Source organism: Macaca thibetana, chromosome 4, assembly GCF_024542745.1.
Source record: "Macaca thibetana thibetana isolate TM-01 chromosome 4, ASM2454274v1, whole genome shotgun sequence".
NCBI classification, from domain to species: domain Eukaryota; kingdom Metazoa; phylum Chordata; class Mammalia; order Primates; family Cercopithecidae; genus Macaca; species Macaca thibetana.
In genome coordinates, this window is record NC_065581.1 from 20,383,001 (window position 1) to 20,396,769 (window position 13,769).

Here is a 13,769-nt window from a genome sequence, read left to right on the forward strand (position 1 = left end):
TGCTGGTCAGCAAGTCATATGTTGGAAACTCTTTGGTAGGGTCTATAGCTCAGGCTAGCAGTTAGTATCATTGATGTCCAGCAAGGAATGATACCTTGGCAGGAATAAAAACAAGATAGGTGCTGGGTGCAGTGGCTCACACCCATAATCCCAACACTTTGGGAGGCCGAGGTGGGCGGATGGCTCGAGTCCAGTAGTTCAAGACTAGCCTAGGCAACATGGCGAAACCCCATTTCTACAAAAAATACACACACACACAAATTAGCCAGGCTTGGTGGGGTGCACCTGCAGTTGCAGCTCCTTGGGAGGCTGATGTGGGAGGATCACTTAGCCCAGGAGGTAGAGGTTGCAGGGAGCCCTGATCTCATTGCCATTGTACTCCAGCCTGAGTGACAGAGTGAGAACCTGTCTCAAGAAAACCAAGATGAGTAGGAGTTGAGAGGTTTGAAGGTTCAGGTAGGCAGGAAGACAGGCTGTGTTCATTTCGTAGGCTGCCATAAAAATTACCACAGACTAGGTGGCTTAAAACCGTAGAAATTTATTCCACTACCATTCTGGAGGCCAAAAGTCCAAAATCAAGGTGTTGGCAGGAATCTGCTCCCTCCAGAGGCTCTAGGAGAGATTCTGTTCCTTGCCTCTCCCAGCTTCTGGTGGCTGTTGGCATTCCTTGGCTTGTAGCCACTCACTCCAGTCTCTGCCTCCACCTTCACATGGCTTTTTCCTCCTCTGTGTGTGCCTCCTCTGGGTGTCCCCTCTAAGGACCTTTGTCATGGGATGTAGGGGCCACCCTAGATAATCCAAAATGGTCTTATTCTGAGATCATTACCTTAGTTACATCTACAAAGACCCTTTCCCCACAAATATCACAATCACAGATTCTAGAGATTAGGATATAGATACATCTTTTGAGGTGCCACCAGTCAGTCAACCACACAGGTCTATTCTGGGAAAACTAGAAGCCTTGGGGCAGTCAGAGCAAGGGAAAGAGGGGTGATAGTTGGCAAGAACATCTGGTTCTAGTTCTAGAAAAATTCATCTTCAAGGGAAGGTGAGGAGGGCTCAGACTGAGGAACCAGTCAGATGCTGGTCACCAACAGATCAGCAGGTTGGAGTGGGATAGACAGTAGAGCTGACTTTATGTTATTATCCTGAGTTTCTGAGTCAGGATTCTATAATTGCAACTAACCAGGACATGACTGCACTCCTAGTATGGGAAAAAGCTAAGCTGCCCTAGCAAGTGGACATCCGGGGGCTCTAGGAAGATTAGACGCTGAGAGTCAGGTTGGACAAAGAGATGCAAAGCAGGATCACACAAGTAAGTAGATTCATAAATAGCTGCCACTTATTGGGCATTTCCTATATGCCTGGCACTTTACATGTATTATTGCCTCTTTCCATCATACCCTAGCAATATGGGTGTCGAAACATGGGTCTCCATTTGACATATAAGAAAACGGATTTTTTTATTTTTATTTTTTGAGACAGAGTCTTGCACTGTCGCCCAGGCTGGAATGAAGTGGCAAGATCATGGCTCACTGCAACCTCCGCCTCCTGGGTCCAAGCGATTCTCCTGCCTCAGCCTCCCAAGTAGCTGGGATTACAGGCGTATGCCACCATGCCTAATTTTTATATTTTTAGTAGAGATGGAGTTTCACTATGCTGGCCAGGCTGGTCTTGAACTCCTGACCTCAGGTGATCCGCCCGCCTCGGCTTCCTAAAGTGCTGGAATTACAAGCTTGAGCCACTATGCCTGGCCTAATTTTTGTATTTTTGGTAGAGATGGGGTTTCACCATGTTTGCCAGGCTGGTCTCAAACTCCTGACCTCAGGTGATTCTGCCCTCCTTGTCCTCCCAAAGTGCCGGGATTATAGGTGTGAGTCACCACCCCTAGCTATATAACTGGTAAATGGCTGAGCCAGAATTTAAACCCAGATCACTCTGACTCCAAAGCTCATTCTTTCTGCTAAAACATGCTACCTCTTCCACAAATTAATAGCCTACCTTGGATTTTAGCATCTTATCTTCCACTATCTTCTCTCTTTGAACTCTTCTCTCCACCTACTCATCCTAGAGTTCACTAGACATAAAATGTCAAAACATCTGTTTCTCTACCAAATACCCTATATTAAAAAAACTTGGGTAAGATAGATTGATAAATATCTCAAAGCTTTCTAAAGCAGAATTGCAGGTGTGGGTCTAGAGCGTGAACACTTGCTTTCTTGTGGCTGTGTCATATTTATCTTACTGCAATCACTTGTGGGGAGCTCAAGCCGGAATTCTATGCACAGTCCCAGTCCCAGGCTGGTCTCTAATCATAAGGCGCAGGTCTATAATTACTGTGTATGTTGCACCACTCTTCCCTCACAACCCCCACTACTGCCACCAAATGCATGCTACCAGTGATGTTCTGCAGATGGTAATATCCAAGTAGTGACAGTACTAGTTTCCTCCACAGGTATATCCATAGAGGAAAGCAACACTGATGGAACAAGAGCAGGGAAGCTGCTGGTATATTACTCATGCCCTGAGTACCACTTAATCTGCCCTAAAGATAGTATCACTTCTGGCCAGGCACGGTGGCTCACACCTGTAATCCCAGCACTTTGGGAGGCCAAGGCAGGGTCACGAGTTGAAGACCAGCCTGGCCAACATGATGAAACCCTGTCTCTACTAAAAATACAAAAATTAGCTGGGCGTGGTGGCATGCACCTGTAGTCCCAGCTACTCAGGAAGCTGAGGCAGAAGAATCACTTGAACCCGGGAGGCAGAGGTTGCAGTGAGCTGAGATCACGCCATGGCACTCCAGCCTGGGCAACAAGAGCGAGACTCTGTCTCAAAAAAAATAAAATAAGAAGATAGTGTCACTTCTACCAGTGTCAACAAATGTATGTTTAGGGCTATGGATCCTCAACTAGCCTGAATGTAAGACTAAAATATTCTTGAGCCTGGTGCAAGGTTTAGTGGAACTTTTAACTCATCTGTTTCAGAAAAGGTAATAAGGCTAAATTATTAAGGAGTCCTAGCCTGAGCTGACACATCTTGTCAGGTGTTTCATAGCACTCTGAGTAGGAGTTTTGGGAAATTAATAATAATGAAAATCTTGTGAAAGGGCTCAAGGTGTTGCAATCCTCATCACCTATGAGCACCAATTTGCAGCTGTTTTGCACATAACTATAAATTATGACCTAGTCTCTACATATATACCTTTCCCCACATTCCTGCAGGGGTCTCTCTTCCTGCTCAGTCTCAGGAGCAAGCTTTAATTTTAAGACACTTGAATACTTGAACAAATTCAGGGGTCAGTTTGACAATCATTTTATATTTTTCTAGTTTACTTAAAACTAGATAATTTCTAGTTTACTTAAAAACAACAACAACACTATTTTAAAAATACTTTGGGATAGGTTTGAGTCGTGGTTGCTTCCAGTCAGAGAACTTCTTACAAAACTAAAGATACAAAGTGCTGATGCCCGGGCGTGCCAGCGTTCGTTGGGGGCACGACGTCATCGTGGGAAGCGTGTACTTTTTCGGATTACTGCTTGGCGGATTAGAAACCCGCAGATCAGTTCTAGGTTAGCCCTGATTAACTGCCCTGGGTGTTTCTGGGCCAGAGGGAATATCTGCCGGACTCAAACCAATACTCGTCGTAAGACAAAAGAGTTAATTTGTACTTTACCCCTATCCAGGCTAATAATGAAGGTACCGGGAATGATCTGGAATGTTAACTGGTGCCCGCAATCGCGTCTGCTGAACCTTCTGCCCCCACGATTCTGTCTGCCCACATGCTTCTGTCTATCAGCCCCGGCCTCGGGATCAGCTCTCGCCGCGTCATTGGTTGGATTTCAGAAAGGGAGAAGCCCACGATTTAAAGGGCTCCTTTTCCACCTGCCAGGCATGGTCCGCATGGTCCAACTTGCCTTTGGCACATATTTGGAAGAATCTCGTGCTGCTGTTCGTATATTGCACTGACTGGTCAAAGGAAAGAGAGTGTTCCCTTAGTCACCTTGACAATTTCCAAAAGCGAAACTTGCGCTCTAGACTAGATCTACACTGAGTCTGCGGGGCGCGGAGTCCCTGCCCAGGTCAGTAGAGCCGGCCCGGCGGGGGGGCGGGGACAGGGGCGGAGCCTAGGCCAGGCGTGGTCTTCCGTGGGAGAGAAGGAAAGTCTTTGCCCCACCCCCTAAAAACTGCTCTTCTCCCAGCCAATCAAGGAGACCTATGCAAATAGGGTCCCTGTCGCCCCGGTAACCATGATGCACGGCAGCCAATGGAAACCTGCAAATCGCGGCCCTGCTCCACGATTGGAACTAAAGTAAGGAGATAGAGGCCCAATGGGCTGTGGGAACGGTCCTCGGCGGGTTGAGGGGCGGGGATATGCAAATATGGTTTGAAAAGCCGGCGGGAAATCCGAGTTTCGCGGGAGGACCTTGGCGCGTAAACCGTATCCCTTCATTCATTGTCAGCAGCAGCTTCCTGGAGCCATTTTTCAGCTGCCGGCCGCAGCACCCGGGCTGCCGCCGCCGCCTCGCAATCCGTTGCATCGGCCGCCCCCGACGCCTCCATCCCCGCTTGGGGCCCGATATCCGTGCGGCCGGGACCCTCCTCTCTCCAGAGCCCCGATTATTTTTGGCCCCCGGGGCCTGTGCGGTGCGGAAAAATAAAAAGAAAAGAGAGAGAGGGGGCTCGGAAGCGCCGGGCGGGGAGGAGAGAAGGAGGAGAGACTTGGAAACTCCGACTGCAAATAATAAAGAAATTGAAAACAATACATTAATATACCATAACACTAAAAAGAGCAGGAGCGAGAGATGAGAAAGGGGATCCAGCCCGCTCTGGAGCAGTACCTGGTGACCGCCGGGGGTGGGGAGGGGGCGGCTGTCGTCGCCGCCGCCGCTGCAGCCTCCATGGACAAAAGGGCACTGCTAGCCAGCCCCGGCTTCGCCGCCGCCGCCGCCGCTGCCGCCGCCCCGGGCGCGTACATCCAGATCCTCACCACGAACACTTCCACCACCTCCTGTTCCTCCTCCCTCCAAAGCGGCGCCGTAGCCGCCGGCCCCCTCCTCCCCAGTGCCCCCGGCGCGGAGCAGACCGCCGGCAGCCTCCTCTACACCACGCCGCACGGACCCTCCAGCAGAGCCGGGCTGCTGCAGCAGCCACCAGCCCTGGGACGCGGCGGCAGCGGCGGCGGCGGCGGCCCTCCGGTAATACCCTCCCTCCCCACCGTCCCCAGCCCCGGCGGGAGGTGGGCTCGCACCGCGCGGGGTCGTGGGCGCGCTGCGGACCGCTCAGGGAGAGCAGTGGGCCGAGCATCGTGGGCCTTGGGGGCTGCCCCTCCAACGAGGGTTCATTGTTAGACCTGAGTGCTCTCCCCGGCGCCAGGAGGGTCGGGGGGCTCGGCCAGGCGCGCGGGGCGGCGGGGATTGCCTTGGCGCGAACCACATCAAACACTCCAAAACTTTTCGCGGCCCCCCCTTCTTTTCCTGCACTTTTCCCTACCCCCACTCTCCCTTCCCCTCCAACCCGAAGCTTCCTCTTTCTCGGGCGTAGGAAGGGGTCACGCCCCGGATGGAGAAGGGGGTGGGGGAGGGAGCAGTGAACTGGGGTGTGGGGGGCTCTGAAGGGTGGAAACCGGGGGACTGTTGGGGTGCTCGCCCCCAGTCTGCCTTGAAGGCTCGTTGGCGGCCGGGGGTCCCTGCGGCGTGCTCGGAGCGCAGGGGATCGGCGGGGCTGCGCTTGACACGTTTTAGGATCAGTAACTCCCAGCAACAAAGGGGCTGGGGGAGGTGGAGGGGAGTCGGGCGTGGGGGAGGTGGGGCTGGAAGCCGGGTGCGGACTGGGGCGTGGGCTGTCTGGGGTGAGGGGCTTGCCGGCTGGCGCTCCGGCCTGGGCGCATCCTGGTGGTGGCAGCGGCGGCGCCCGCGTGGCCCGAGCGCCCAGGCCTTCCTCGCCGGGCCCCGGGCCTGCCCTTGACCCGCCTCTCCCCTTGCCCCTTCCTTCCCCGCCCTGTCCCCCTCTCCGCCCCCCGGCGACGGAGGGCGGGGGCAGCCGGGTTCCCGTCCCGCCGCCTGGGTCTGTCCCTCTCTCCGGGACCCGCCGGTGACGTTTCGCACACGTGCGCGCAGGACGCGCCTGTGACTGGGGAGGAGGCGGCGGCGGGAGGGGGCGCTGGAGGGGGAGAGGGGGGCACCCACTTCCTCCTGCTCGCCGGCTCCCTGGCCTGGGACGGTCCCGGCGCCCTCGCACCCGCCCCCGGCACCGCCACCCTCCCTCTCCTCTCCCCACCCCCCCACCGGCGCCCGCCCTCGCCCTGCGCCGCCGGTCTGTTCGGCCCTCCGGGCCCCCTCTCCAGCCGGCCCCCCACCTCCCCCCGGAGCCAGGCTGGTTTCGGAAATGCCCTTACAGCAGCAGGTTAGTGACCGGGACGGCTCGGGGGCCGCCGACGCCGCGGGGGCACCGGATTCTGTTGGGGGCTGAAGCGGTGAGGGTAGGCGGTTGAGCGGGGTTTTGGAGTGGGAACGGGGGGTTGGGTGCTCGAGGGAAATGAGTAAGCAAGAAAAATCTAACTAAGTAAATGCCCCGGCCTCCGGTTCTAGGAACCTCGGGGCGGGAGTGTCTGCCCCAGGGGGTGGGTATGGTGTTTACGTGGATTTTTTTTCTAGGGGGCAGATGGATGGGCGATAGAAAACCGGAGGGGGCTTCTCGCCAATGGCCGAGTTGAGCTCTGTTTTCTGTCTTCCTTCCCTTGTGCTGGAGGGGGAGGGGGGCGGGTCAGAGGGTAGGGTGTCTGTAGGATTCCCAGGCCACCCGCCACCCCCTCCCTTTGTCCCTGTAATTTATAAAGCGCCTTTGAGAGATGATTTAGGTCAGTATGCGGCTTCTCTTTTTGTTGGTACTAGAAAGAAGTGTGGCCCGGAGGTCTCCCCTTTCTCCTTTTCTCTCCTTCATTCCCTTCCTCCATGCCTCCGGGTCCTCACCTCGTGGTGAGGCTTGGCCTCCACGGGGCTAGAACCAAACCAGACTCAGATCCATGGTAGTCTGATCATACCAGGCGTGGACCTCACCTTGTCTCAGCTCCAAATGGGTTTAATTTTTGGAGAATCAAGATTTTGCGGGAGTCTTGAAGAAAGTCAGCACATAGGCAGCACTTTGGGAAATGGGATGGGTTTGGGAATAATGAGGCGTTTTTTATTTCTTTCGTGTTCCCAATTTCTCCCCGGGTTCGGTCTTAACTGCTTTCCAGCCCCAGAGATACTTGCTGGGCATGTGTGATGTAGTCTTAGTCAAAGAAGCTCATCGTTTTTTTAGTGACTAGGGTCTGCCAGCAGGGGGGAAACGGAGCACAGTACCTGCTTACACATAACAGTATCCAGTGTGTTGGGTTTTCAGTCACAAGAATATTCCATGCTTTTATTAGCTTCAGATACTCTTACTGACTTGACCTAAGCATGTTTGGACATATTTTAAGCATATTTGACCCCTGCAAAGTTCTGTTACTATTTCATAAACCTAACCTTAAACAACCAGCTGATTGACATACTTCTTGGATTAGATTCACAGATTTATGGGGGGTAGTTTTGATAATGGGAAATCATGAGACCTTCAAGTTGCTTTTTAAAAAATTTTAACAGTGCTTGTTGGGCCAGGTCCCTAAGACTATTTTTCAAGCCAAGTTTATTATATATAGTTCATTGTGTTTAAGTATTTAAAATATACTAAATTACCCTCACCATCTTCCAAGTTATTTCAAAACTTTATTCTCCTTGACATGAAATTATTATTCCAGGAATAATAATATCCTTTTGAGTTTATGTGTACACAAAAGGTTTTTCATTACAGGAATATAAATGTTACTCATATATATTCAGAAGCTTTTTTTATATAAGATTGCAATGTATGCTGAATCATTGGTTATCTACACTTTTTTTTTGAGACAGAGCCTTATTCTGTCGCCCAGGCTGGAGTGCAATGGCGCGATGTCGGCTCACTGCAACCTCCGCCTCCCGAGTTCAAGCATTCTCCTGCCTCAGCCTCCTGAGTAGCTGGGATTACAGGCGTGAGCCACCACGCCCGGCCAGTTATCTAAACTTTTAAGAGCTATTTCTTCTGGCCGGGCGCGGTGGCTCATGCCTGTAATCCCAGTACTTTGGGAAGCCAAGGCGGGCGGACCACGAGGTCAAGAGATCCAGACCATCATGGCCAACATGGTGAAACCCCGTCTCTACTAAAAATACAAAAATTAGCTGGGCGTGGCGGTGCGTGCCTGTAATCCCAGCTACTCAGGAGGCTGAGGCAGGAAAATCACTTGACCCTGGGAGGCGGAGGTTGCTGTGAGCTGAGATCCCGACACTGCACTCCAGCCTGGCGACAGAGCGAGACTCTTTCTCAAAAAAAAGAGCTATTTCTTCCGGAAGGGTGTAGGAAATTTATCTAGTCAATGCATACAAAGTTCTAAGCACTGAATATAAAGTTTGAGTTATTGTTTTTCTTATCGAAATTATATTAGACTTCCATGCAAGTCTTCGAATTCTGAATTTTGTTGACACTCTTTCCCTAAGCAGGAACGACAGGATGGGGAAGGCTAAGTGATTGGCTGAATAAAGACCACCTAAACACTGTGTCCAAGAAGAGGTTGAAAAGTCTTCAGGTGGCCAGAGTTGCAGACCTATCTGGTTCTGATCCCAAGTACTGTCTCAAGAATATCTAAGGACTTAACCAGAAGCAACTTCTACACCTTTTTTTCAATGGGGGGAAAAATATGAGTACTACCTTACCAGCTATAAAGCATCTATTATTTACAAAATGTGTGTTCATTGGCAAATAACTTAATCTCAACTCAGTTTCTTCCTCTGTAACATAGGGACAATAACAGTGTCACCTTTAAGGTTCTTTTGAAGAGTTAAATGTGATAATGGATGTGAAATACTTACCACAGTGCCTGGCAAAAAGTAGACACCCAGTACAATTCATATTTATTATACAAATGTTAATTTTTTTTCTGACTTAGTGAAATAGTGTAAGGCCAGTTGCACATTGTCCCTTTGTTTACATATATGAACAGAACTGTTAAAAGTCTTTAAGTGGTAGGTAATTAATTATTTATACCCAATTAATTTGGGCTTTTAAATATATAAAACATGGCCATCCTAGGAGTAAAATTGGGATATTTCAGTAAGACACGCCTATACAGAGATAGTGGCGTTGAACTGCCAAGCATATGCCTTGAATTGTGACAAGGCCACGTCATCCTCACTTTTTTGCTTGAGTTCCACTCCGTCCATGATTCCACAGACCTGCCAACTTTTGGATGCAGTTTATGCTTAGCGGCTTTTGTTAGACCTGAACTCTCAATCTTCACCATGTCAGAGACATGCATTAGATAAATTCCATCTTAGTTGGTGAACTGTTGGAAATGTAAGAACTACAGAGAAACCGTAGTCAGAAGTGCTACTCAATGGAGCAGACAAGGCTCCATCATTTTCTGCTGCTGCTTCTAAAAAGCAGCTGAAATTATTTTTTTCTAGAAAATTTGGGATTTAATAATGCAAGAGACTATGTCCTGTCACAGTCATAGCAACCTACTGATTATACTTTGGGAAAGAGCCCTCAATGCTTGAAATTTTCATCTAAGAATGGAGGAACCATAGGTGCTATTTCAGCAGGGTCTCTTTTCCTGTACAATTATAAAAAGAAAAGTGCCGGGCTCCTGTGGTTCTATACTCAATAATCTTGCTTCTGCTGAGATATATGGTTGATGCCAAGTTTAAGCTGGGAGACAATTTTTAGTCACTACATACCCCAAAATGGAAGTTTTAATATAATGCAGTGCCCAGACTTGGGCAGTGCAAGTAGCTCCACTGTAATCAGTACCAAGGGCACCACTCTAATCATCCTCTGAAACAAAGCACCCTTAAATATGGCACTGGGAGCTGAAGAACTCCACCTTGTGAACAGGAAAGGATTTTTTGTTTTTCTATAAATCACCACCTTGTGTATTACTTGGAAGAGCAGATTCTGAGGTTAATGTTGTACCGTGTAAAGCTAACTTGAAAACAGAAAATAATACTCTAAGCCTAGATGTGCATAAATAACAATACCTGGAGATTGAAAGACAGGGTGAAAGCTTTTATTGTGGTTTCTCAGAAATATATAAAGCAGTAGTTTTCCTTTAACTCTTCTGTGTTTAATGCTATCTGCAAAGATATATCATCCATACCTTTAACCTCTTTCCTAGGGACTTGGACCCATTTGGCAAATAGCTTCAAGTACTCATAGTTAATTTTCTGACTGGTTTTCCTAATTTAACCTGATTTTACAAATACTCCATTTGTAGGACCAGTTTACATCCACCTTCCCAAGCTAGCCAACTTCGATTCCCTTTTTAACCATTTGCTTCCTGCTAACAGCTTTAACTAGGATGAGTGAAAATCAGTTGCCTATGCTCACCAGGTCGCTGATAGATTCCCATGCTGAAATGATGCAAGGTAAAGAAGGTAGATTTCAGAATTTTGTTTTTTAAAGAGGGGGATCTTCCCTGAATTCTTTGAGGTACTAAGTCTGTGGTTTAATGCGTATTTTCATTCTTGTTAGCAGTTTAAAAATATTTCAGGGACTGTATTTGCAATTGCTAAAAAGCATTTTTTCTACTAATCATTTTTCATGGGACTTACAATGGAAGATAACTGGGAAAGCAGTAAATATAGGAAACCACTAATAGTGTCTCCTTCCTACCCTGACCCTCTCTTCGGCTTCAAAAAGTGATGAGGAAAATGTATCTTTCACAAAGAAAAGTTATACCACAGAAGGTACCGAAAAGCAACAACTGCCTTTGGGGACAGGAAACTTGCAGAGTGAGGATTATTATAGAGGGATAACATACCGAGTTTTTATTTCAGTAAGAGGGAAATTGGTTTATATTCTGTTCACACTTGTTTCAGACCCTCTCCTCTAAAAACAATGTGTTTTTGGAATTCAAGGAATGTACATTACAAGAATACATTCTTTCCCCAACCTTAACTGGGGGTCAGTCTTATGGCCACCATATTTGTCTACAATATAACTTTTAAAAAATATAATTTTGCCCTCAAATACTCTCGTATCCAATGCAATATAACTGAAGGAGAAGTGATAAAGGCCACTGGTTGCCAGATTGTATCACAAAGCCAGATGCACTTTGCTTTGATGAAGAATCTGAGTGATGCAGGCCCCCACTTAGCTTTATAAACTAAGGCAGGGGTTTATGTCAGCTCGAGGTAGAAAGCAGTGAGAATTGGCAGCTGATGGAATAGGAAGGGGTGAGAAGAATAAAAAATAATTGACTTCAGTCTGCTTTCCATTACTGTAGCCCAGCTCTCTGGGGCCATTTGTATGGTCTAGACAACATTCTTAGAACTTGACAGCCCATGAGAATGATAGTTTAGGTTGGCATGGGCAATAGTTGGTACTTACACTGGTCTTGGAATCATAATGTTTGAGAGGTGTAAGGCAAAAGAGTCCTCATCTGTCCAATCCCCTTCATGTTGCAGGTGAGGAAATTCAGGCCCAGCACTGTTAAATTACTTGCCCAAGGTCACAGGTCTTTGCTAGTGGCAAAGCCAAAACCGAAACTGGAGACTTTTGAATTCTTAGAAACCTCGTTCACCAAGAGGTTAACTGTGTCTCATGAACCCTATATGAGAAAATTGGGGTGTGTAGAACACATTTTAGATTTCCTTCAGGAGTGGTTACCTTTTTTAAAAACGTGCACATAAAGAGGTATCCTTTAAACAGTTGGCTGTGGGATAATGACTTATTCCCAAAGATACAAAATAAGCAAGGCTACTTTGGATGTTAAATGAAAGGGAATTCTTTAAAAAAGGAAAGAATGACTCTTCAAAACATGATAGTATTTTTTAAAGATTTATTTAATATTCGCTAATTTGTCTTCTATGGTTATATCCTGTTGCTCAAAAAGTGACACATGCTCCATAGAGAATAGAATCTAAAAGGATTTTTGAGACTGTCTTGGGGAGAAGGACACACAGTGCCCCTCTGGTAGTAACGGGGTTTTGTCCTGGGCCACCCACATCCTGAGTGATTGTTACGCTTTCAGAGGTCCCCAGCCCTTGCCCAGTAACATTGAACAAGGTGTTCTTCCTCTGTGGTTAGCTCCAAGATTTCTGGTTTAGCAAAGTGGCTAATCAGTTAACTCTTTAAGAGGAAACTGTCATTCCTTTAGCCAAAGCTAATTTCCTTAAAATGCCTTCTTTTCCTTTTTGGAACTGAGAAAGCTTAAAAATAGAATTGCTTCAAGCCCTGAGGCCTGAAAGTGAAACATAATCTAACGTGGCTGTAGTGCACTGACTCGTTAGGGGCAGCAATATATGGCTTATCTGTAATCCACAAACCAGAAAGGTGCCCAGTGTAGATACGGTCTAACAGCCAGTGAGCATTAAGTACCAACTGATGAGAGTAGCGATCAGTGAAGCTGATTTCCTCTGGAAAGTTTTTTGGCAAGTAGAGTTTGTCTTAGAGAGTGGAGGATTTGAATGCCTCTTGACTTTGTGCTGAGGAGAGCTTCTGTCTGCTCTAGTTTTTATGATCCTGAAGGGTGGTAGCTCTGGACTCTGAGAATAATGGGCAGTGAACTCAGGGTCTGTATATTTCGTTCCACTCTGCTCTTCCCCATGTCTGATGCTTTGGGGGCTCCACTTCTGATACGTAACCAGAGCAGCATCCCTGAGGCCCACACTATCTCCTGTGTGCCTTTCTGCATCTGGCAGTCCCTTGGAGAGAAGGAGGCTCATGGGTTTATAACCTGCACCCTGTCCTAAACGGCATAGTGAGGGGCAGCTCAGTATAAGGTCAGGCCACTTAGCCTGGAGCCAGAGTGCCTGTGTTGTTCTGACTCTGCTTACTGGCCCTGTGACTTTGGGCAAGAAACTTGGCCTCTATGTTTTCATTTCCTCATCCGTAAATTGGGAACAATGATAGTACCTACCTTATGGGGTTAGGAAGTTGCAATGAGTTCTTATTTGTAAAGTGCTTAGACCAGTGTCTGGCACATAAGACGGATTATGTGTTAAGTAGAAGCATGGTAGAATTGCCCTTCCTTTCCACAGCCATCTCCTGGGTGGTCCTTTTGTGATCTTTTTTCTTGGTTTGTTTTTGTTTTGAGACCAAGTCTCATTCTGTTGCCCAGGCTGGAATGTGATGGTGCATTCTTGGCTCACCGCAACCTCTGCCTCCTGGGTTCAAGCAATTCTCCTGCCTCAGCCTCCCCTGTAACTGGGATTACAGGTGCACGCCACCACACCTGGCTAATTTTTTTGTATTTTTAGTAGAGACAGGGTTTCACCGTGTTGGTCAGGCTGATCTCGAACTACTGACCTCAGGAGATCCGCCCGCCTCGGCCTCACAAAATGCTGGGATTACAGGCATGAGCCACTGTTACTGGCCTGATGTGTTTTCTTAACTAGCCCTTAGTGTTCATTTCACCCTATTGCACCTCTCTAAAAATGGTGATGATAGGAAGGAGAAGTAAACCATGGAATGGCTCTCGCCTAATGTAGTCTTTAGGGTCTAGGGTGTTTGTATTTCTTTATAAGCTGCCCATTGACTTGAGAGAAAGAACAGAAGAATAAGCTTCTTGTAGTAGTACTATCAGTAGTGATAGTTTCATGAATAAAACCTTTATTTCTGTGATTAAATGTTTTTATAAAGTGGCACTATTAGCATGAATGACACGATTAACATAATTTCACTCCTGTGCAGTAAACCATGGCTTAAGACTGAAT

The 13,769-nt window shown here is 47.9% G+C and overlaps 1 protein-coding gene across 2 annotated transcripts in view; it reads left to right on the forward strand.

Moving 5' to 3' along the window:
* The first annotated feature begins 4,451 nt into the window (after nucleotides 1-4,451).
* E2F3 (E2F transcription factor 3) overlaps nucleotides 4,452-13,769 on the forward strand; it is a 91,479-nt gene continuing 82,161 nt past the window's right edge. Inside the window, exon 1 of one of the 2 annotated variants that reach the window (XM_050789554.1) lies at nucleotides 4,452-5,198. In XM_050789554.1, coding sequence (XP_050645511.1) covers nucleotides 4,806-5,198 — 393 coding nt within the window. In that variant the 5' untranslated portion in view covers nucleotides 4,452-4,805. Of the gene's footprint in view, nucleotides 5,199-6,157; nucleotides 6,406-13,769 lie in introns of those variants that run through there. The other variant, XM_050789555.1, reaches the window with a different exon arrangement.